The sequence below is a fragment of the Ornithorhynchus anatinus genome, chromosome 5, assembly GCF_004115215.2.
Source record: "Ornithorhynchus anatinus isolate Pmale09 chromosome 5, mOrnAna1.pri.v4, whole genome shotgun sequence".
Taxonomy (NCBI): domain Eukaryota; kingdom Metazoa; phylum Chordata; class Mammalia; order Monotremata; family Ornithorhynchidae; genus Ornithorhynchus; species Ornithorhynchus anatinus.
In genome coordinates this window covers 99,816,773-99,842,200 of record NC_041732.1, presented here as the reverse complement: position 1 = coordinate 99,842,200, position 25,428 = coordinate 99,816,773, and the positions used below count along the sequence as shown (strand labels likewise).

Here is a 25,428-nt window from a genome sequence, read left to right as displayed (position 1 = left end):
GCCTGGGAGTCAGAAGAGCCTGGGTCCTACTTCCTGCTTGCACTTTCTGCTGTGTGATCTTGGGCAAGTCACTTGACTCCTCTGAGTCTCAGTTACTTCAGATAGAAAATGGGGATTAAGACTGTGAGCCTCATGGGGGACTGTGTCCAACCTGTTTCTCCTGTATCAACCCCAGGGCTTAGAACAGTGGTTGACATAAAGTAATAATAATACTAATGATTATGGTGTTTGTTAAGCGCTTACTGTGTGCCAAGCACTGTTCTAAGCACTGGGGTGGATGCAAGGTGACCAGGTTGGACACAATCCCTGTCCCACAGGGGGCTCAAAGTCTCACTTAACAGCTTTTATTATTATTATTATTATTACTTCTCTGAGCTCACTGTGGGCAGGGGTTGTCTCTCTTCATTGCTGTATTGTCCTTTCTGGTCTGCGCACAGTAAGCGCTCATCAAATACGATTGAATGTATAAGTAAATGAATGAAAACTGCAGATGAGGAATTGGTTAATTTCTGTTTTCAAATCAGAAACCTCCTCCCCTTCCCAACATCACCCCACCCCTAAAGCAACTTTTCATGTGAATGGAAAGATTTGCACAGAGGCCCTCGCTTGACTCCCCACATCCCCCTTCAGCCTACCATGCTAATAGCTGATGGCCCCTCCTCATTGTGGTGCTAACTGTACCCCTCTATAACGGTCCCCACACTATTGACACTGAACCCCGGGGTCTCCATTTCAAACCAACATCATCATCATCCAAAAATAACAATCTGAAAAGCGAGAGGGCAGAGACATCAAGACGGGGGTAGCGGAAATCCAGAAGAGAAGTAAACGGGAGAACGCAGTCTTCCCCAAACGAAGGGCAGGGGGGTAAAATTCAGCCGCCGTGTCCAAATTGATTAACCTGTATCTATCCCAGTGTTTAGAATGGTGCTTGATACATAGTAAGGGCTAAAAAAATCATATGTAATATAATAATATTATATAATGATATTACATAATGGCGATATTTAATAATGATGTTGGTATTTGTTAAGCGCTTACTATGCGCAGAGCACTGTTCTAAGCGCTGGGGTAGATACAGGGGAATCAGGTTGTCCCATGTGAGGCTCACAGTCTTCACCCCCATTTTACACATGAGGTAACTGAGGCCCAGAGAAGAGAAGTGACTTGCCCACAGTCACACAGCTGACAAGTGGCAGAGCCGGAAGTCGAACCCATGACCTCTGACTCCGAAGCCCGGGCTCTTTCCACTGAGCCATGCTGCTTCCCCACCCCCGTGTTTAGTATAAAGCCCGGCACCCAGTAAGCACTTAACAAATACCATTATTATTATTATTATCATAGACATGACAGTGTTGGCCAGAAACATGGACCCACCTCTTAAGCTGTCAGAACTGCCGATGTTGGGGAAAGAAGTCTAATTCCTCTTCCAATTAATTTTCATAACGGGAAGGTTTGGAGAGATTTAGGAAATTAGAGAATGTGGGACATTATAAAGTCACACCACCACCGAGAACTCTCCGCCCTGGATCTCTCACCTGAGCCACCCACACTAGCCGGATGTCTCATCTGACCCATATAATTTCAAGGGAGGTTAAGGTTTCTCAGTAGTTCTGAGATGCTTCTAAGAGAGTAGTGACGTCTGAACGACTGCTTCTCAGGTTCGATTCCCAGACTTGGGCAAACTATTCCAGGTGTGGAATAGTTCAGATTCAAGGAGCAACACTTTAATTGGGATACTGCGGGGGATGTAATCCCGGAAGCGTAAGGGGTTTTGCAGAGTCAGACGGTTCCTGAGCAACAGTATCAAGTTAGATCAGCTGGGGCAAGCACCAGCACAGGGTGTTCGAGTTCTCTCTAACAGCTAATCCTCCCGACCCTGTAGGAAGGAAATTAACTTTGTGTTTGCAGATTGGAGGGGAGAGGCGGGATTAAGGTATTTCAACTCACACTTTCAACACAGGCGTGACAAATCTAATCCCACCTAATTTTTTAAAAATTCAGAAAATAATTGTCGTCTCTTTTTACACGCTTTCTACCGCAGCTTTCCTTTCAACCCAGAGTTTAATTTGAAAGCTGCTTTAGAAGTCTTTTCGACATTTCCCTTTAGAAGAGGGGCAGGGAGGGAAGAGAGGGAGAATACAGGAATTCATAGAATGCCTTTCGCAGCATTTAGATGAGTGCAATAGAAGTGCCTTAATTTTTCTATTCTTTTTCCCCTCCTTCCCTCCTTCTCTTTTTTCTCTTGCTCGCCTTATTGCTAGACTTAACTGCCAATGCAGCAGCCTTTCCCTCACTTCTAAATTGCAAAAAATTGGGTGATAATACAAGTGAATCTGGGCACGTGTACAGCGAGTCCTAGAGGAAAAGCCCGGGCCTGGGAGTCAGAGGATCTGGGTTCTAATCCCACTCTGTTACTTGCCTGCCGTGTGATCTTGGGGAAGTCACTTAACTTTTCTGGGCCTCGGTTTCCTCATCTGAGAAAGGGGGATTCAGTAGCTGTTCTCCCTAAGATTGGGAGTCCCATGTGGGACAGGGGCTGCCTCTGACTCGATTGTCTTGGATCTACTCCAGCGCTTAGTACAGTGCTTGGCATATAGGGAGGCGGCACGGCCTAGTGCATAGAACGCGAGCCTGGCTGTCAGAAGGACCCGGGTTCTAATCCCGGCCCCGCCACTTGTCTGCTGCGTGACCCCGGGCAAGTCATTTCACTTCTCTGGGCCTCAGTGAACTCATCTGGAAAATAGGAATTAAGACTATGAGTCCCACAGGGGGTCAGGGACTGTGTCCAACCAGTTTAGCTTGTGTCTAGTACAGTGCTTAGAACAGTGCGTAGTAAGTGCTAACAAATGCCATTAATGTTATTATTATTAAATTAATACCACAATTATTTATCAGTTTACTCCTCTCCGGAAGGGCTGCTATTTGTTAAAAATGGACCTAAAACAATGGTTCACGAGGGTATTATAATAATGTATGATCACAAGCAATAGATCCTTGGGCGCACTGTCATGCTCTAAACAAATTAAACCTGCATAAAATCATTACAGCTGGAGGAACAAAAATATTAAATATTGTCCAGTGTTTCAATTTGGAACCATCCTCTGTCAACTTCTGTCAGAAAAAGAGTTGACGGACCATTTTCAATCAAACCGTTTGTAAAAATTATTCTAAGATGTTGGCAGGCATGTTTAGCACCTCAATCCATCAATCAGTCATACTTATTGAGTACTTTCTGTGTGCAGAGCAGTCTCAAAGGTATTTGTTAGGCGCTTACTATGTGGCAAGCACTCTTCCAAGCGCTGGGGGAGATACAAGGTAAGCAGGTTGTCCCACGTGGGGCTCACAGTCTTAATCCCCATTTTACAGATGAGGGAACTGAGACACAGAGAAGTGACGTGACTCGCCCAAAGTCACACAGCCGACAAGTGGCAGAGCCGGGATTAGAACCCACGACCTCTGACTCCGAAGCCCGGGCTCCTCCCATCAAGCCACCCTGACGTTGCGGAGAAGACAGGTCCGTGGAGTCGCTCTGAATCAGAAACGATTCGACGGCATTTGACAACAACTTGTACCAAATGTACCCGTACCCAGGGTAATGGTAGTTGTTAAGCGCTCGTTAGGTGTCAAGCACTGTTCTAAACCCTGGGGTAGATCCAAAGTAGTTGGACACAGTACCTGTCCCTTAGGGACGGTCTTTACACCCATTTTACAGATGAGATGAGAGCACTGTACTAAGCACTTGGGGAGCTTCGATATCACAGAGTTGAGGCAGCATGGCATAGTGGATAGAGCACGGGCCTGGGAGTCAGAGGTCATTCGTTCAATCGTATCTATTGAGCGCTTACTGTGCGCAGAGCACTGTACTAAGCACTCGGAAAGTACAATTCGGCAACAAACAGAGACAATCCCTACCCGAAAACAGGCTCACGGTCTAGAAAGGATGGGTCACAGTCATGGGTTCTAATCCTGGCCCTGCCGCTTGTCTGTTGTGTGGCCTTGGGCAAGTCACCTGCTCCAGTCTGTTCTTCATTCTGTGCCCTGATCATCTTTCTGCAGAAACGCTCTGGGCATGTCACTCCCCTCCTCAAAATCCTCCAGTGGTTGCCTATCAACCTTCGCAAGAAACAAAACTCCTCCCTCTCAGCTTCAAAGCTGTCCATCCCCTTGCCCCCTCCTACCTCACCTCCCTTCTCTCCTTCTCCAGCCCACCCCGCACGCTCCGCTCCTCTGCCGCCGCTCACCTCCTCACTCTTCCCCCGTTCACGCCTGTCCCACCGTCGACCCCCGGCCCACAATCTACTGATGTCCTGGCATGCCCTCCCTCCTCACGTCCGCCAAACTAACTCTCTTTCCCTCTTCAAAGCCCTCCGGAGAGCTCACCTCCTCCAGGAGGCCTTCCCAGACTGAGCCCTCCCCTTCCCTCTGCTCCTCCTCCCCTCCCCATTCCCCTGACTTGCCTGACTCCCTCCCTCTGTTCTTCCCCCTTCCCCTCTCCACAGCACTTGTGCCTATTTGTATATATTATTTATTACTCTATTTATTTTGATAATGATGGGTCTATATCTCTGATTCTATTTATCTTGATGGTATTGAGGCCTGACTACTTGTTTTGTTGTCTGTCTTCCCCGTTTTAATAATAATAATGTTGGTATTTGTTAAGCGCTCACTATGTGCCGAGCACTGTTCTAAGCGCTGGGGGAGCTACAGGGTCGTCAGGTTGTCCCACGTGAGGTTCACAGTTAATCCCCATTTTAGAGATGAGGTAACTGAGGCACAGAGAAGTGAAGTGACTTGCCCACAGTCACACAGCTGACAAGTGGCAGAGTTGGGATTCAAACCCATGACCTCTGACTCCCAAGCCCCGGCTCTCGCCACTGAGCCTTTTGTCGGGCAGGGATTGTCTCTATCTGTTGCTGAATTGTACATTCCAAGCGCTTAGTACAGTGCTCTGTACATAGTAAGTGCACAATAAATACAATTGAATGAATAAATGAACTTCACTCCTCTGTACCTCAATCACCTCATCTATAAAATGGGGATTAAGACTGTGACCCCCACTTGGGTCCGGGACCGTGTCCAACCCGATTAGCTTGTATCCACCCCAGTGCTTAGTACAGTGGCTGGCATGTAGTAAGTGCTTAACACCTACCACAACCATTATTATTGTCATTGTTACTATTATCATCGTTATTATTATTATTAATAATAAAATACACGTGCTGGAAGGTTTGATCACAGTCTCGCTTGGGGAGACCGGCACAAACTCAGGCTTAAGCAAGTGATATATGCCATCATTAGGTTTGCTCTCTGTGATCGAGTTCTTTCTCTGAGCCTTACTCAGTGCTTAGCACAGGGCTCTTCACACAGTAAGCACTCACTAAATATGACCGATTGATCATCCGAGAGTCAGCGGTTAAAGAACGGCATCATTTTTTTTGCTTCCCCCTGACATCTCTGTCTTTGGAAAAAAAATAAATTATTTAACAAATGGTCCAGGTGTAAGGGAGTAACCGCGATGGCTATCAGAAGGGGCCTATCTATTACTTAAATTTTACAAGCCATTCCTTAATCTGACAATTTCCCAAAGGGGAGAGAATAAGGCAAAAAGACAGATGATCCAGACTTTATTGTTAGATCTTGGTTGCAGGTGGAATCTTTTTACCTCATGATTGGGAAAATGTTCTAGCAAGGAGGCAGGTAAAAGCTTAAGGCTTGACTCTGAGATCTGGCTTTTCAAGAGAACATTAAGGACAGAAGGAGGGATTTATGTTGGTAACGATGTCCTAAATGGGGCCTTCTCTGCAGCTTTAGTTGTTTCTGCCAGCTTCCCTTGTTTTCTTTTAAAACCACCTGCCACTGGGGTTTGTAAATGAACGGAAGGGGAAAACAGGAGGTAAAATGATCTAGTATCTACAAAAAACACCACCTGTCTTCTAGTATCATTGGAAAGGGAAGAAGATCTGTTTTCCCAGATTTTCAACGTGGCATTTTTTAGGAAAACATGGTCGGGAAGCAGCGTGGCCCAGTGGAAAGAGCCTGGGCTTCGGAGTCAGGGGTCATGGGTTCGACTCCCGGCTCTGCCACTTGTCAGCTGTGTGACTGTGGGCGAGTCACTTCGCTTCTCTGTGTCTCAGTTACCTCATCTGTAAAATGGGGATTAACTGTGAGCCTCACGTGGGACCACCTGATTACCCTATATCTCCCCCAGCGTTTAGAACAGTGCTCTGCACATAGTAAGCGCTTAACAAATACCAACATTATTATTATTATTATTAGGTGCTTAATTTGTGCCAGAATTGGCCTGGTACCATTCATTCATTCATTCATTCATTCATTCATTCATTCATTCATTCATTCATTCTTTCATTCTTTCATTCTTTCATTCGCATTTATCGAGTGCTTACTGTGTGCAGAGCACTGTACTAAGCGTTTGGGAGAGTACAATAGAAAAATACATAGACACATTCCCTGCCCACAACGAGCTCACAGTCTAGAGGTTGAAATCAACCACTCACAACCCTGGTATTTTTAAAGATCGCGTAGCTGAGGCACAGAGAAGTTGAGTGACTTGTCCAAGGTCACACAGCAAAGTGGTGGACTAGGATTAGAGCCCGGGTCCTTCTGACTCCCAGGCCTGTACTCTGTCCTTTAGGCCATGCTCCTTCTCTGCTGGTAGGTTTGGGCTATTTCAATTATGAAAGAAAACATCCAATCTCCGTTTCACCATGGCTTAGTGGAAAGAGCACGGGCTTGGGAATCCGAGGTCATGGGTTCTAATCCCGGCTCCTCCGCTTGTCAGCTGTGTGACTTTGGGCAAGTCACTTCACTTCTCTGTGCCTCAGTTACCTCATCTGGAAAATGGAGGTGAAGACTGTGAACCCCACGTGGGCAACCTGCTCACCCTGTATCTCCCCCAGCGCTTAGAAGCAGCGTGGCTCAGTGGAAAGAGCCTGGGCTTGGGAATCAGAGGTCATGGGTTCGAATCCCGGCTCCTCCGCTTGTCAGCTGTGTGACTGTGGGCAAGTCACTTCACTTCTCTGTGCCTCAGTTACCTCATCTGTAAAATGGGGATTAACTGTGAGCCTCACGTGGGACGACCTGATTCCCCTGTGTCCACCCCAGTGCTTAGAATGGTGCTCTGCATATAGTAAGCGCTTAACAAATACCAACATTATTATTATTATTATTATTACTTCCCATGTTTTAACTCTGCTCTCTGACCCTCAAGAGCCTCATCACAGCTTCTGCTCAAAAAAAGCTGCTCCTTCCCGGAATACAGTGTACCATTTTGGTCTGCTGGCCACAGTCATTCCCCACTTGTCAACTGAAATGCAGTATTAACTGAAGTTTTGGTCTACTGCACCCTTCAAACCTTTCCTTCATAATAATAAGAATAATAATAATTATGGTAATCGTTAAGCGCTTGCTTTGTGCCGGGCATTGAATTAACTGCCGGGATGGGTACGAGCAAATCGGGTTGGACACGGTCGCTAGTCCCACTTGAGGCTCGTAAACTCCATCCCCATTTTACGGATGAAGTGACTGAGGTCCGGAGAAGTGACTTGTCCAAGGTCACACAGCAGACAAGGGGCAGAGCCGGGATTAGGACCCATGACCTTCTGCCTCCCAGGCCCGGGCTTTATCCACTATGCCTGGCTGATTTATCCTCCTAGCATTCAGTTTCCCAGTTTCTGCTCAACCCCAATTATCTGTTTGTAGATGGGAATACATCTGTTTTGGTTGAAGGTGAGACGGCATTCTTATCAATGGAATTTAAATATTGCTGCACATTTAAGTCCATTATACATTTATGCTTGAATGTGGGCTCTTCCTTCATTAATGATAATTCATTCATTCAATAGCGTTTATTGAGCGCTTACTATGTGCAGAGCACTGTACTAAGCTCTTGGAATGGACAATTCTGCAACAGAGACAATCCCTGCCCAGTCATAATAATGATGGTATTTATTAAGCACTTAATATGTGCCAAGCACTGTTCTAAGCCTTAGGGTAGATACAAGGTAATCAGGTTGTCCCACGTTGGCTCACAGTCTTAATCTCCATTTTCCAGATGAGGTAACTGAGGCACAGAGAAGTGAAGTGACTTGCCCGTCTGTCCGTCTCCCCCGATTAGACCGTAAGCCCGTCAAAATGCAGGGACTGTCTCTATCTGTTGCCGACTTGTTCATTCCAAGCGCTTAGTACAGTGCTCTGCACATAGTAAGAGCTCAATAAATACTAATGAATGAATGGTGGCGGAGGTGGGGTTAGAACCCACGACCTCTGACTCCAAAGCCCGGGCTCTTTCCACTGAGCCACGCTGCATTACTGTGGTGACCCAGAAGGGAGGGAAACACTGAGACCAAATGCGACTATTCTTGCTCCTAGTTTACTAGGCTGACCTCCTACTACAACCCAAAACATACTTCAACCGTCTAACGCCTTAGTTATCTCATCTGTAAAATGGGGATTAAGTCTGGGAGCCCCACGTGGGACAACCCGATTCCCCCGTGTCTACGCCAGCGCTTAGAACAGTGCTCTGCACATAGTAAGCGCTTAACAGATACCAACATTATTGGATTTCTCTCCCCTTACCATTTGTTCAAACACTCTCTCCTCAGTGGACAATAATGAGGGTATTTCTTAAGCGCTTACTGTGTGCCAGGCACTGTACTAAGCCCTGGGGGGGAGGGGATACAAGCTATTGATGCCTTTTTATTTGTTTTGATATCTGTCTCCCCCTTCTAGATTGTGGGCAGGGACTGTCTCTATTGCCGTATTGTACTTTCCAAGCTCTTAGGACAGGTACTGTGCACACGGTAAATGCTCAATAAATACGATCGAACGAAATATGACCGATTGAGAGAAGTGAAGTGATTTGTCCAAGATCCCCATTTTACAGCTGAAGTAACGGAGGCACAGAGAAGCGAAGTGACTTGCCCAAGGTGACCCGGCAGACAAGTAGAGGAGCTGGGATTAGAACCCATGACCGCATGGAACTCCCTCCCCATTTCATATCTGACAGACCGACACTCTCCCCATCTTCAAACCACGAGTAAAATCACATCTCCCAGCACTTAGAACAGTGCTATATGCCAAGCATATAGCACTTAATATTAATTATTAATATTATATATATTATGATTGGCATATAGCACTTAATAAATACCATCATTACCTCCTCCGAGAAGCCTTCCCTGACTAAGCCCTCACTCCCCACTCCTGCCATCTCTTCTCTGTCATCTATACACTTCTTCCTTTAAGGACTTTGATTTTCATTCCACTCCCACAGCACATAGGTACGTATCCATAGCATGGATTTGGGAGTCAAAGGACGTGGGTTCTAATCCCGCTCCCGCCACTTGTCTGCTGTTTGACCTTCATCCAGCAGCTTGACTTCTCTGTGTCTCAGTTACCTCATCTGTAAAATGGGGATGAAGACCGTGAGCCCCACGTGAGACCACCGGATTACACTGTATCTACCCCAGCGCTTAAAACAGTGCTAGGCAAATAGCAAGCGCTTAACAAATACCATTATTATTATTATTTTTATCCCAATTTATTTTAGTGTCTTTCAGCCCTCTAGTCTGTACGCTCTGGCTGGACAGAGATCATTTCTACCAACTCTTTTGTATTGTCCTCTTGAAAGCGCTCAGTACAGGGCTATGTCCACAGTAAGCACTCAATAAACATAGAGAAGCAGTGTGGCTCAGTGGAAAGAGCATGGGCTGGGGAGCCAGAGGTCATGGGTTCGAATCCCGGATCTGCCGCTTCTCAGCTGTGTGACTGTGGGCAAGTCACTTACCTTTTCTGTGCCTCAATTACCTCATCTGTAAAATGGGGATTAACTGTGAGCCTCACGTGGGACAACCTGATTATCCTGTATCTACCCCAGCGCTTAAAACAGTGCTCTGCACATAGCAAGCGCTTAACAAATACCAACAGTATTATTACTGATTGTTTGATTGACTGAACTGGTCTCTCAGTTCCATTACTGGCTGACATTTTTTCTGATTTTAGGCAAAACTGCAGGGGAGAGAAGCAGCATGGCCCAGTGGATGTAGGATAGGCCAGGGAGTCAAAAGGACCTGGGTTCTAATCCAGACACTTGTCTGCTCTGTTTTATCTTAGGCAAGTCACTTCTCTTCTCTCTGCCTCTGTTACTCATCTGTTAAATGGGGATTTGTACTACATGGAACATGGATTATGTCCAACCTGATTGTCTTGTATCTACCCCAGAGCTTAGTACATCTAACACATAGTAGATGTTTAACAAATACCATCAAATATATACATATATATGTAAATTTTCTTATTTATGAATTATAAATTAGTTCTAATCCCAGCTCTGCCACTTGTCCTCTGTGTGACCTTGGACAAGTCATTTCACTTCTCTGTGCCTCATTTAGCTCATCTGTAAACTGCCCCCATGGGACCACCTGATTACCTTGGATCTACCCCAGTGCTTGGCAAATAGTAGGCGCCTAACAAATATCATTATTATATATATATATATACACACACACATATATATTAGTGTGGTATTTGTTAGGCGCTTACTATGTTCCAAATACTATGCTAAGAGGTGTGAGAGATATAAGACAGAACAGACCTTGTCTTGTCCCATGTGGGATTCACAATATGAAAGAAAGGGAGAACAATTATTTAATCCCCAATTTAGAGATGAGGAAAGTGAGACCCAGATAAATTAAGTAGTTTTCCCAAGATCACAAAGCAGGCAAGAGACAGTGGTGGCATTAAATTTTAGATTAATGTCTATCTCCCCCTCTAGACTATGAGCTCCGAGTGGGCAGGGAGTGTCTGTTCCTTGTCGCATCGCACTCTCCCAAGTGTTCGGTAAAGAGCTCCGCACGCAGTAAGCACTCAATAAGTACGATCGAATGAACTGAACGAACGAATCCCAGTCCTGTATTTTTTTTCCACTAAACCAAGCCGCTTCGCTAAGTAGGTAGTAAGTCTGTTCAGATAATTGGGGAAGTTTTAAATTAACTTCCAGGCTACAGTTCCTGGGGTAATACCAAGGTTATTTCTTCAACGCAGAGTCAATTGCTCAGAGGCTGATTATCCAGTTAACGGATTACCCATCCTCCTCTTTCCTCTTGCCACTGACTGACTTTAGTCCTTTCATTATTCATTAGACTGTAGCGGGAGTAGTTGAAATTTGAATTATTCCGCTTTATTTGTTGATAGCAATTTTATTTGCCAGGAAGTCTAGTAAAATATTTGATTCAGGAAGAGATAAAAACTACTGACTCCAGTGCCATTTCTGGACAATTCATAAGTTTTAATTATCTGTGATATTAATTTGCCAGGATGATTGAGAATTTAGAGGACTTTTGGCTTCTCTCTTTACGACAGTCTCCACTGGGTCGATGGTTTCTTTCTCTATTTGCCAATGAGGTATAGGTTTATGAGTCACCGAGTGAGAGGACAGTGTCGGGATGGCCAGGGGCGACATTAGTTTCTGCTGGCATAATAACGTTGGTATTTGTTAAGCGCTTACTATGTGCCGAGCACCGTTCTAAGCGCTGGGGTAGACACAGGGGAATCAGGTTGTCCCACGTGGGGCTCACAGTCTTAATCCCCATTTTACAGATGAGGTCACTGAGGCACCGAGAAGTGAAATGACTTGCCCAAAGTCACACAGCTGACAAGTGGCAGAGTCGGGATTCGAACCCATGACCTCTGACTCCACAGCCCGTGCTCTTTCCACTGAGCCACGCTGCTTCTCTAGCTGTGGTATTTGTTTAGCGCTTAATTATTGGCACTGTTGGTCTCTATCCACTTCGCCATGATGATGATGATGGTATTTGTTAAGCTCTTACTACGTGCCAAGCACTGTTCTAAGCTATGGGGTAGACACAAGGCAATCGGGTTGTCCCGCATGGGGTTCACAGTCTTAATCTCCCTTTTATTCATTCATTCAATAGTATTTATTGAGCGCTTACTATGTGCAGAGCACTGTACTAAGCGCTTGGAATGTACAAATCCGCAACAGATACAGTCCCTGCCCTTTGATGGGCTTACAGAGGAGGTAACTGAAGCACAGAGAAGTTAAGTGCCTTGCCCAAAGTCACACAGCTGACAAGTGGCGGGGATGGGAGTAGAACCTATGACCTAAATGAATTGCTCAAGGTCATAAAGCAGACGTGGTGGAGCGGGATTAGAACCCACGACCTTCTGACTCCCAGGCCGGTGCTCTATCCACTCCTCCACGTTGCTTCCCAAAATAGCAGTGGGGTCCTGGACTACAAGCGAACGAGCAGTCGCAGAGTCTAACGCCCCACACCTCAGCACTGCACAGCGGGATGAAAGGAAAGTGGATGATCCCAGGATACCGGAGCAGACGTAGCAGATCCCATCGCCGACCCTTGTCGGCTGTGTGACCTTGGGCAAGTGGCTTCACTTCTCTTTGCCTCAGTTGCCTCTTCTGTAAAATGGGGATTAAGAGTGTGAGCCCCATGGGGGACAGGCAATGGGTCCAACCTGATTACCTTGTATCTACCCCTGTGCTTCACCCCTCAAGGTTGCACCTGGAGAGTTTCCAGTCCTCTTCCAGTCTCGGCTACGGGAGGGAGAGTCAAGCAGAGGCCTGTCCATTTCATTCCCGGCTTGGCCAGAGGCTAGCGAGTGGAAGGCCGTCTGCTCCGAGTCAAAACTCCCGTGTCCCGGGCAGCAACGGCACGGGAGAGAGTCGAGGGCGGAGACTCAAATTTACCACGTGGAAGGCGGCAATGGTAAACCACCTCTGGATTTTTCCCAAGAAAACTCTCTGGATCCACTACCGGCACGATGGCAGATGGAAAGCGGGGCGTTCTGCAAGAGATGTGACCAGGGTGTCGCTACGGGTCAGAAATGACTCGACGGCGTACGACAAGACAAGATCTCTGTGCTCAGAGCAGTGCTCTGCACAAAGTCCTTTAACAAGTGCCATAAGAATTATTAGCATTACAAAGGCTTTCTGTAAAAGAATATGAACTGAAAAGTCAGAAAAGGGAAGACAAAAACTGGAATTGGAAAAAGAAAATCAGCAAGGGGCATTCCCATTTGAGCAAAAACATGGAGGATCAATTAGCTGAAGAGATGAGAAATGTTAATATTGACAGACCTTGAAAACAACAGTCACACAAAGCCATGAATAATAATTATTAATAATAATTGTATTTGTTAAACGCTTATTATGTAACAAACACCGTCTTAAGCACTCGGGGGGTTGCAAGATAATCAAATAGGACACAGTCCCTATCTCACACGGGGCTCAAAGCATTAATAATAATAATGTTGGTATTTGTTAAGCGCTTACTATGCGCAGAGCACTGTTCTAAGTGCTGGGGTAGATACAGGGGAATCAGGTTGTCCCACACGAGGCTCACAGTCTTCATCCCCATTTTACAGATGAGGTAACTGAGGCACAGATAATGTTCAGTGACTTGCCCACAGTCACACAGCTGACAAGCGACGGAGCTGGGATGTGAACCCATGACCTTTGACTCCCAAGCCCGGACTCTTTCCACTGAGCCATGCTGCTTCTCTAATGGTGGTATTTGTTAAGCACGTACTATGTGCAAAGCATTGTTCTAAGTTCTGGGGGGGACATAAGGTGATCAAGTTGTCCCATGTGGGGCTCACAGTTTTAATCCCCATTTTACAGATGAGGAAATTGAGGCACAGAGAAGTGAAGTGACTTGCCCAAAGTCACACAGCTGACCAGCGGTGGAGCCAGAATTTGAAACCATGACCTCTGACTCCCAAGCCAGGGCTCTTCCCACTGAACCACGCTGCTTCTCTAGAAGAGAGAACTGATATTTTATCCTCAATCTAGAGATAAGGAAACTGAGGCACAGAGCAGTGAAGTGACTTTCCCAAGGTCACAGCAGGCAAGTGGCAGAGCCTGGATGAGAATCCAAGTCCTCTGACTTTCAGTGCTCTTTCCACTAGGCCACTAAACACTTATCAAATACCATAATCACACAATCACACGCTAATGCAAAAATAGGGCTGAGGAGGAATCAGTGCGGTAAGAATCAATCAATCAATTGTATTTATTGAACATATATAATAATGATAGCGATGGTATTTGTTTTAAGGGTTTATTATGTACCAGGCACTGTACTAAGCCCCGGAGATGGATACAAGCAAATTGGGTTGGACACGGTCCCTGTCCCCCGAGGTGCTCACGGTCTCAATTCCCATTTTCCAGATGAGGTAACTGAGGCCTGGAGAAGTGAAGTGACTTGCCCAAGTGGTGGAGTCTGGATTAGAACCCATGACCTTCTGACTTGCAGGCCCGGGCTCTAGCCACTACGCCATGCCGCTTCCCTGTATAAGTGTTGTGGGAGCAGATCCACTGGTTGACTGGGTTAGTATAACAGTTATTAGACCGTGAGGCTGGTGTTGGGCAGGAAATGTGTCTGTTGCCGAATTGTACTGTCCAAGTGCTTAGTACAGTGCTCTGCACACAGTAAGCGCTCAATAAATAGGATTGAATGAATGATCCCTGCCTTCAAGGAACTTAAAGTCTAGTATGGGAGAAAGGAGAAGCAGTGCGGCTTCGTGGATAGATCACGGGCTTGGAAGTCATAAACACCTGGGTTCTAATTCCCGCTCCATAACATATTCATTCATTCAATAGTATTTATTGAGCGCTTACTCTGTGCAGAGCACTGTACCAAGCGCTTGGAATGTACAAATTGGCAACAGATAGAGACAGCCCCTGCCCACTGACGGGCTTACGGTCTAATCGGGGCAGACGGACAGACAAGAACAATAAACATATCTCTTATGTGACCTTGGGTAAGTCACTTCACTTCTCTGGGCCTCAGTTCCCTCATCTGTAAGACGGGAATTGAGGGTGTGAGGCCCACATGAGAGAGGGACTGTGTCCAACCTGAGCATCGGGTAGATAAATAATAGAAGCAGCATGACCCAGTGAAGGCTTGGGTGTCAGAAGGATTTGGGTTCTAATTTGGGCTTGTTGTGTGACCTAGGGCAAATCACTTGACATCTCTGTGCCTTAGTTTCCTCAACAGTAAAATGGGGGATTAAACATCTATTCTCCCCACTTCCCCCTCCAGTTATCGCCCTATCTCCCTACTACCCTTCCTTTCCAAAATCCTAGAACGAGTCACCTACAATCGCTGCCTAGAATTCCTTAACTCCCATTCTCTCCTAGACCCTCTCCGATCTGGCTTCCGTCCCCTCCGCCGCTCTACCGAGACTGCTCTCTCTAAGGTCACCCGTGACCTCCTTCTTGCCAAATCCGATGGCTCCTATTTCATTCTGATCCTCCTCGACCTCTCTGCTGCCTTTGACACCCTCCTCCTCCATACCTTATCTCACCTCGGCTTCACGGACTCCGTCCTCTCCCGGTTCTCCTCTCACCTCTCCGGCCGGTCATTCTCGGTCTCCTTCGCTGGCGCCTCCTCCCCCTCCCATCCTTTAACTGTTGGAGTTCCTCAAGGGTCGGTTCTCGGCCCTCTTCCGTTCTCCATTTACACTCACTCCCTCGGTGAACTCATCCGCTCTCACGGCTTCGACTACCATCTCTACGCAGATGACACGCAGATCTACATCTCCGCCCCTGTCCTCTCCCCCTCCCTTCAGGCTCGCATCTCCTCCCGCCTCCGGGACGTCTCCACCTGGATGTCGGCCCGCCGCCTAAAACTCAACATGAGCGAGACTGAGCTCCTCATCTTCCCTCCCGAACCCGGTCCTCTCCCAGACTTCCCTATCACCGTGGATGGCGCGACCGTCCTTCCCGTCTCTCGGGCCCGCGATCTCGGTGTCATCCTTGACTCGTCTCTCTCGTTCACCCCACGCATCCTATCCATTACCGAGACCTGCCGGTTTCACCTCTACGATATCACCGAGATCCGCCCTTTCCTCTCCACCCAGACGGCTACCTTACCGCTACGGGCTCTCGTTATATCCCGGCTAGACTACCGTGTCAGCCTTCTCTCTGATCTCCCTTCCTCCTCTCTCTCCCCGCTCCGGTCTATTCTTCACTCCGCTGCCCGGCTCATCTTCCCGCAGAAACGATCTGGGCCTGTCACTCCCCTTCTTAAACAACTCCAGTGGTTGCCTATCGACCTCCGCTCTAAACAAAAACTCCTCACTCTAGGCTTCGAGGCTCTACGTCACCTTCTCTCTTTCTACCGCCCACCCTGCACGCTCCGCTCCTCCGCCGCCCACCTCACCGTCCCTCGGTCTCGCCCATCCCGCCGTGGACCCCCGGGCCACGTCCTACCGCGGTCCCGGAACGCCCTCCCTCCTCGCCTCCGCCAAACTGATTCTCTTCCCCTCTTCAAAACCCTACTTAAAACTCACCTCCTCCAAGAGGCCTTCCCAGACTGAGTTCCTCTTCTCCCTCAACTCCCTCTACCGCCCCCCTTCACCTCTCCGCAGCTTAACTCTCTTTTCCCCCCATTTCCCTCCGCTCCTCCCCCTCTCCCTTCCCCTCCCCTCGGCACCGTACTCGTCCGCTCAACTGTATATATCTTCATTACCCTATTTATTTTGTTAATGAAATGTACATCGCCTCGATTCTATTTAGTCGCCATTGTTTTTACGAGATGTTCTTCCCCTCGACTCTATTTACTGCCATTGTTCTCGTCTGTCCGTCTCCCCCGATCAGACCGTAAACCCGTCAAACGGCAGGGAGCCGTCTCTATCTGTTGCCGACTTGTTCATTCCAAGCGCTTAGTACAGTGCTCTGCACATAGTAAGCGCTCAATAAATACTATTGAATGAATGAATGAATGAATTCTCCCTCCTACTTAGACTGTGAGCCCCGTACAAGACAGGGATTGTGCCCAAACTAATTTGCTTGTACCTACCCCAGCACTTAGAACAGTGTTTGACACATAGTTAAGTGTTTCACAGATATCATAAAAAATAAATACCATTGATTGATTGATTGAATGCAAGCTCAAGGGTGTGTGTGAGAAGCAGCGAGGTCTAGTGGATAGAGCACAGGGCTGGGAAACAGAATGACCTGGGTTCGAATCCCAGATCTATCACTTGTCTCCTGTGTGACCTTGGGCGAGTCACTTCACTTCTCTGTGCCTCACTTGCAACATTTGTTAAATGGGGATGGAGACTGTGAGCCCCAGGTGGGACAGGGACTGTGTTCAATTCAATTTGCTTGTATCCACACTGGCATTTAGTACGATGCCTGGCACAAAGTAAACGCTTAAGAAATACAATTATTTTCATTTTTATTATTGGCAAGGAGGTGCTGGGAATGATAAGATGAAATTCGTTTTTTGTCCCAAATTTCTCCCTCTGCCTCAATTCCAGTATCCTCCTGCTCCCACCAGCTCTATACCCGTAGAGACCGTCCAAGCCCTTGAGTCCTTTTCGGGCTCTTGCAAAAGAGAAACAGACTGTACTCCTCATTCCAGGCCTGTCTATATTCCATTATTTATTTATAAATGCTGTAATTGATTTATTTATATATTCTGAAATTTATTTATATTAATGTCAGTCTCGCCCTCTAGGTTGTAAGCTTGTTCTGGGCAGGGAACACTGTGTGCGGGGAATGTGTCTGTTAGATTGTTAGACTGTATTCTGCCAAACACTTCGTAGAGCGCTCTGCAGACGGCAAGCCCTCAAGAGATACGATTAATTGACTGATCGACTGGAACGTGTCTACCAGTGGCTCAGTGGAATGAGCCTGGGCTTTGGAGTCAGAGGTCATGAGTTCGAATCCCGGCTCTGCCACTTGTCAGCTGTGTGACTGTGGGCAAGTCACTTCACTTCTCTGTGCCTCAGTTCCCTCATCCGTAAAATGGGGATGAAGACTGTGAGCCCCACGTGGGACAACCTGATTCCCCTGTGTCTACCCCAGCGCTTACAACAGTGCTCTGCACATAGCAAGCGTTTAACAAATACCAACATTATTATTATTATTACCAACTCTGACCCGCTGTACTTTCTTAAGCTCTTACTGTGCTCTCCACTAAGTGCTCAATAAATACAATTGACTAATTGATTATCTCTTTTAAAAGCGATGGATAATTGCCTGGGTAGGATCCGGAAATGGACACTTGGAAGTGAGCGGGGAAGAGAGGCATGACTCCAAATTTAATAGAATTTAATTTCCTCCCAACTAACTAACCCCTTAGGCCTCACATTTCTAAGGTGACGGGGGAAGGAGACCTAGGAAGAGAGTGATAGGAAACCATTTGGAAGGAAAAAAAGAAGACATTTAGGGTGGAGGTAGGGGGTGGAGAGTGTGGTAATGGAAGGGAAACTGAGGCTTGAGCTCATGGAAGCCTGCAACTGCAGTCACCCAACCTTTAGCATTGTATCCTTAGCTCAGTGAGTGACATTTGTTTGATTTCAGAGCCATTTCTGTGGTTCTTGGAATTACTCTCAGAAACCCGAACATCTCCCTAGACTAGGGTCAGAAAGTAAGATTGCCATGTTAGAACTGTGTTTTATGGGTATTATTCTTGTGGCTGGTTGTATCTGCCCCAGAAAAATACCTGGGTTGATTTGTCCCCCAATTGCTAGAGAAGCAGCATGGCCCAATGGTTAGAACATGGGCCCAGGAGTCAGAAGGACCTGGGTTCTAATCCCCGCTCCACCATTTGTGTGCTGTGTGATTTTGGGCAAGTCACCACTTCTCTGGGCCTCAGCTTCCTCATCTGTAGCACAGGGATTAGGACAAGTATTGTGTCCAACCCAATTTGCTTGTATCCACCCCAGTGCTTAGTACAGTGTCTGATGTACAGTAAGAACTTAAATACCACAATTATTATTATTCTCTGGGCCTCGGTTTCCTTATACTTAAAAAGGGGATTAAGACTGTGAGCCCTGTGCGGAGCATGGACTGTGTCCAACCTGATTTGCCTATATCCACCCCAGTGCTAAGTGCAGTGCCTGGCACATAGTAAGTGCTTAACAAAAACCATTACCATTATTATTATTATTATTATTATTATTATTACTAGCTTGATAAAAACTATGGTATAGAAATAGCTACTGTTAAAGCGGTAGTCAGCAGCCAGGTCTTACCATTTTTAGACAGTTTGTTTTCTATGCCTTCCTTCCCTGTTATGTATGTTTCAGATGGTTTCTTTTCTCCTCCTGACGTGCGTTTAAACTGATCCAAGCTTAATAGAATTTAATTTCCTCTCAACTAACTAACCCCTTAGGTCTCCTTACATTTCTATTTCACCTCAACATTTCTAATTTAGAAGGAATTTACCTCAAGTTTGATGATGTATTATTTCTCAAGTTCACCAAAGGGGCTGGTCAGATCAACAATTAATAGAGAGGGTTAATACAAGCGGGAGTTTTAGCCCCTTGTTCATTCATCACTCGCCACTGCCAGGGAGCTGAACGCCTGACAAGACGATGCTCCGGAAGGAACACTGTCCCGTGGGGACCGTACACTAGGGGATTACAGGTATTGTTCTCCTGGCTGGTTTGAGAACGTTTGAAAACGTTCTGGCAGAATTTCGACCCGTCTCCCAGCTATCCTGAACTAAAGTCAGTGGCCATGGAAAGCGTCCTGTCAAAATCAGGTGGATTTTCTTCCGGGAATTCAAGTGTTATAAAGACAAACACCCCAATCCACTTGCATTCCTTCCTCTCCTCAGAGCCAAAGTGGGTTCCCTTTGTTGGGCTTTGGAGTCATAGAACCCATGAAGCTTCTTCTGTGACTTTTATGACTAGGAGTCACAGATAAAAATATGGTTTAAAAGCAACGACCTGGTCGCAGTTTGCAGTGAAAAGGAGAGAGTGCTTATTAGAGGTGATGAACAACGGCTTTTTTTCATCACGCTTAAATAAATCTGTCTTCCGCTGGAATAGAACCCCGTAACCGGCACAAGGACAAGAACTCGATCACCTTTCTCTTGGGCTTTACTTCCTGAATCTGAGAAAACCTTTTCACCCTTTTAGGATCCAGGAACAAAACTCCTCCGAAACAAGCCTTGGGCGCTCCACGGAGAGTAGAGCCGGGTCCTCACTGAGCTGACTCCCGGCACTGTGGGTGGGCAAGACGCTAAGGGATTTTCTGTCGGTTTTGTTCCCCCCTCCCCCAAGTCTTCCCATCCTAGGTTCAGAGCTGGGATTCCTTAGGAGGCAGAGCAACCAGCCGGAACAAACCCTTTCTGAGCTTTTAATGGATTTCTATGCCGGAAAGAGCTCAGTTAAAAATGTCAAACCAACCAGAGGGCCGCATCTTCCGAGCACTAGTGGCCCATCGCTCCACAGAATCCCCGAGCCCACTTTCCCTCCCCCTCCCGCCGCCCGGCCCAGACACCCGGTGGTCGGGACTGACCGGAGCTGCTCTGGATGGTGCGGACCGTGGTGGTGGTGGTGCGGGGAGGAGACGAGGACCTCAGAGACACGCATTCGTCGTCTTGGGAGCAACCCTTCTCGATGGCCCTCACGTAGCTGTGGCTCCTCATGCGGAAACAGCCGGGCATCGGCAAGTCCAGGGCCTCCACCGCCTGCGACTCCAGTTCGCTGAACACCGACTCGCACACGGACTCGAATTGGCCGTTCACTTCCATCTCGCTCACCTGCGGCGGGGTTGCGGGTGGGACGGAGAGAGCACTTATCATTCTCGATGGGGCACCAGTGGAAAGTTAGCCCCCGGAGGGGTAAAAATAATAACGCCTGGGGTACCCTCTAGACCGTAAGCTCACGGTGGGCGGGACTATGTCCGTTTAGTTCGGCATTGTAATAATAATAATTTATTATTATGGTATTTGTTAAGCGCCTACTATGTGCCAAGCACTATTCTAAATGCTGGGGAATCAGGTTGTTTCACATGGGGCTCACAGTCTTGATCCCCACTTTACAGATGAGGTAACTGAGGCCCAGAGAAGTGAAGTGGCTTGCCCAAGGCCACACAGCAGGCGAGTGTTGGATCTGGGATTAGAGTCCACATTCTCTGACTCCCAGGTTCGTGCTCTTTCCACTAAGCCATGCTGCTTCTCTGCCAAGCACTTAGTACAGTTCTCCGCACACAGTAAGTCCTCAATAAATATGATTGAATGAATGTATTTGTTAAGTGTTTACTATGTGCCAGGTACTGTACTAAACGCTGGAGCAGATATGAGCAAATTCGGTTGGACACAGTCCCTGTCCCACTCGGGGCTCACAGTCTCAATTCCCATTTTCCAGATGAGGTAACTGAGGCACAGAGACATGAAGTGACTTGTCCAAGGTCACGGAGCAGAGAAGTGGCAGAGCCAGGATTAGAACCCAGGTAATAATAATAATAATTATAATTGTGGTATTTCTTAAGTGCTTACTATTTTGCCAGGCACTGTCCTAAGTGCTGGGGTGGATACAAGCAAATTGGGTTAGACACAGTCCCTGTCCCACATGGGGCTTACAGTCTTAGCCCCCATTTTACAGATGAGATAACTGAGGGGCAGTGAAGTTAAGTGACTTGTCCAAGGTCAAACAGCAGACAGGTGACAGAGCCGGGATTAGAACCCGGGTCCTCTGACTCCCAGGCCCGGGCTGTAGCCACTAGGCCACACTGATGGGATCAGAAGCCACGTCTCCTCCCTCCCAGGCGTGTGCTCTTTCCATTAGACACTGCTTCGAGCCCCAGTCGTGTTCACTCATATGAACACAAATGACCTTGATTCTATTTAGTCGCCGTTGTTTTTACGAGATGTTCTTCCCCTCGACTCTATTTATTGCCATCGTTCTCATCTGCCCGTCTCCCCCGATCAGACCGTAAGCCCGTCGAAGGGCAGGGACTGTCTCTATCTGTTGCCGACTTGTTCATTCCAAGCGCTTAGTACAGTGCTCTGCACATAGTAAGCGCTCAATAAATACTATTGAATGAATGAATGAATGAATGAATGAATGACCTATCCTTTAAGAAATGTTTTTTTCAGTTTCAGACCTAATAGGGCATGATATCTCCCCTCACCTAGACTGTAAACACATTCTGGGCAGAGATTGTCTCTCTTTATTGCTGTATTGTACTTTACAAACGCTTAGTACAGTGCTCTGCACTAAGTGCTCAATAAATACAACTGAATGAATAATAATAATGAAAATAATAATTGTAGTATTTGTTTAGCACTTAATACGAGCAAAGCACTGTACTAAGTGCTGGGATAGATATAAGATAATCAGGTCTCACATGTGGCTCTCCATCTAAGTAAGAGGGAAAATAGGTATTAAATCCCCATTTTGCAGATGGGGGAACTGAGGCACAGAGAAGTGAAGTGACTTGCCCAAGGTCACACATTAGGTAAGTGGCAGAGCCGGGATTAGAGCCAGGTCTTCTGACTCCCAGGTCCGTGCTCTTTCCACTAGGCTGCACTCTAGAATTGTGTCAGGTAACGCTTCCTGGGCCAGAATTCGCAACTTTGGCGGTGTCGACAGTGGATTATGTTTTTCCCTGTGCTACTGACGGGTTTCCTCCTGAAAGATTATTTCAGTGGCGGGGGAAGCTACACACCCTGCTTTGGAAAATGCAGACGAGATGATTTCCAAATGTGCCTAAAAATGGCGCTGAACAAGACGGGGCCCTTCTATTGACTGAAAAGAATCTCCATACTATTTACGTTGGCAAACCAGATCCATTAATATAGATTTCTTACAACTAAAGATACGAATCGACGCCGTATCGTGGCAGGAGCGCTTAGTACAGTGCTCTGCACATAGTAAGCGCTCAATAAATACTATTGAATGAAAGGAGAGTTGGCGTACGCGGATGAAGCTTGGAGCTGCGCCTACGAGGTCATCCATAATGGAAAGGTCTAAGCCGAAGCATCAGAGTCGATTCACCTGCGCTGGGCAGCAGCGGAATGGGAAAGAGTCAAAGGTGGGTGATCGAGTGATCAAAATGTTGATCAGAGACGGTGGCAGAGACTGAAGTTTTTACCGTGTGGAGGAAGGCAGTGGTAAGCCGCTTTCGTACCTTTACCAAGAAAACTCTATGGATACACCCAACGGGACGACTTTACGGCAGAGGATGGGATGTTATGGAGAGGGTGTGTCTGTGGAGTCGCATTGGTTTGGAAATGAGTCGGTGGCATTTGAAGGAGGTAATCGTGAAGCCCACACCACCGACGTAAAATCAATCACTCGATCAGTAGCTCTTGGGAAAATACTTACTACAAAGTTAGTAGAGGTGTTCCCTGCCCACAGGAAATTTTACAGTGCAGAGGGGAAGACAGGCGTTTATATAAATAAGCAATCTATAATATCTAGTTTAAAGATATGTACGTAAGTGCTGTGGAATTGACATTTGGGACAAATGTCAAATGCCCAAAGTCACAGATAACAGAAGTCACAGGTCATAGAGACTCATCATGAGCCGGTGGATGCAGCCCAGGTCTGGGAGTCAGAAGGACCTGGGTTTTAATCCTGACTCCACCACGTATCTGCTGTGCGACCTTGGGCAAGTCATTTCACTTCTCTGTGCCTCAGTTACCTCATCTGCAAAGTGGGGATGAAGACCATAGGCCCCAAGTGGGACAGGTACTGTGTTCAAACTGATTAATTTCAGTGTGGCTCAGTGGAAAGAGCCCGGGCTTGGGAGTCAGAGGTCACGGGTTCTAATCCCGGCTCTGCTGCTTGTCAGCTGTGTGACTTCGGGCAAGTCACTTAACTTCTCTGTGCCTCAGTTACCTCATCTGTAAAATAAGGATGAAGACTGTGAGCCCCATGTGCGACAACCTGATCACCTTGTATCCTCCCCAGCGCTTAGAACAGTGCCTCACACATAGTGAGCGCTTAACAAATGCCACCATTGTATTATTATTAACTTGTGTCTACCCCAGTGTCTGTGACGTGTTTAATAAATACCATGAAAATCCCCCCAAAAGATCCAATTGCATAGATGACGCAGAACGGAGAGAGAGCTGGGGAAGAGAAGGCTTAACTGGGGAAGGCCTCTTATAGAAGATGTGATCTTAATCACACATCAATCAGTCAATCAATGGTATTTACTGAGTGCTTACTATGTGCAGAGCACTGCACTAAATGCTTGGGATAGTACAATACAAGAGAGCCAGCAGACACGCTCCTTGCCCACGGTGAGTTTGAAGGTGGGGAGAGTGTCATTCTGGTGTATATGGAGGGAGAGGGAGTTCTGGGCTAGGGGAAGGATGTGGGAAATGGGTCGGGAGCAAGATAGATGAGATCATATCTGACGGACAATCACTCTCCCCGCCGTCAAAGTCTTATTGAAGGCAGATCTCCTCCCAGAGGCCTTTCCTGACGAAGCCCCGCTTTCCTCTGCTCCCACTCCCTGCTGGGCCTCCTTGGATTGCTCCTTTTATTCATCCCCCCTCCCAGCCCCACAGCATTCATGTACATATCTATAATTTTTTAAGTATTAATGTCTGTTTCCCCCTCCACACTGTAAGCTCATTGTTGGCAGGAAATATCTCCCTTCTATTGTCCTACTGTTCTCTCCCCAGTCAATCATATTTACTGAGTGCTTGTATTGTGCTTGGGAAGAACAATATAATAATAAATAGAAACATTCCCTGCCCACGATGAGCTTACAGTCTAGAGGGGGAGGCAGACATTAATATAAATATATACAAGTAAATAACAGATATGGACATAAGTGCTGGGGCGGGGCTTGGGAGTGGGGAAGATTAAAGGGAGCAAGTCAGCGTGACACAGAAGGGAGCGGCAAAAGAGGAAAGGAGGGCTTAGTGCTTAGCACAGTGGTCTGCACACAGTAAGGCCTTATTCTGCACACAGTAAGCGCTCGACGAATATGGTTGACTAAGATCGAGGCACAGTGAGGAAGCTGGCACTAGAGGAGCGGAGTTTGCAGGAGATCAGTGAGGTGAGGTAGGAAGGGGGCAAACTGATTGAGTGAATCTCTGCCTTCTCAATTGGGCAGAGGATGGACCGAGAGCTGGGTGTGGAGAAAATCAGAGGATAATTGAAGAATTCCAACTCCAACCAGTCTGGAAAGGCTAGGGAATGTTCTAGTCCAAATGTGGAATGGCCGCTATGGTGGCCGCCCTTCTGCCTCCCCATTCCTTCAGCCGAACAAGCCGTCAAGCTATGTCTTGTGGGGAAATGTTATCCTCTCCCCCTTCAAGGCCTTTCTGAAGGCACATCTCCTCCAAGAAGCCTTCCCTGACTAAGTCCTCCGTTCCTCTTCCTTCTGCATCACCTTGTCTTACTCCCTTCATTCATCGCCCCCTCCCTACCCCACAGCACTTATGTCCATATCTGTATAATTTATTTCTATTAATGTCCGTCTCCCCCTCTAGACTGTAAACTCGTTGTGGGCAGGGAATGTGTCCGTTTGTTATGTTGCGCTATCTCAATGCTTAGTACAGTGTTCCGAACATAGTAAACACTCAATTATTACGATTGAATGAATGAATTGTGTAGTGAGTTTTTTTCTCTGCGATAAGCACTTAGTACAGAGCTTTGCTCGCA

General features: G+C 47.0%; 1 protein-coding gene across 5 annotated transcripts in view; it reads right to left on the bottom strand.

Annotated features, from left to right (window-relative positions):
* The window catches only part of DLGAP1 (DLG associated protein 1), a 978,335-nt gene that overhangs the window by 216,162 nt on the left and 736,745 nt on the right, over nt 1-25,428 (bottom strand). For all 5 annotated transcript variants that reach the window (XM_029066588.2, XM_029066589.2, XM_029066592.2 and 2 more), the window contains one exon: nt 20,318-20,561. In XM_029066588.2, the coding sequence (XP_028922421.1) occupies nt 20,318-20,561 (244 nt within the window). The remainder of the gene's footprint in view (nt 1-20,317; nt 20,562-25,428) is intronic.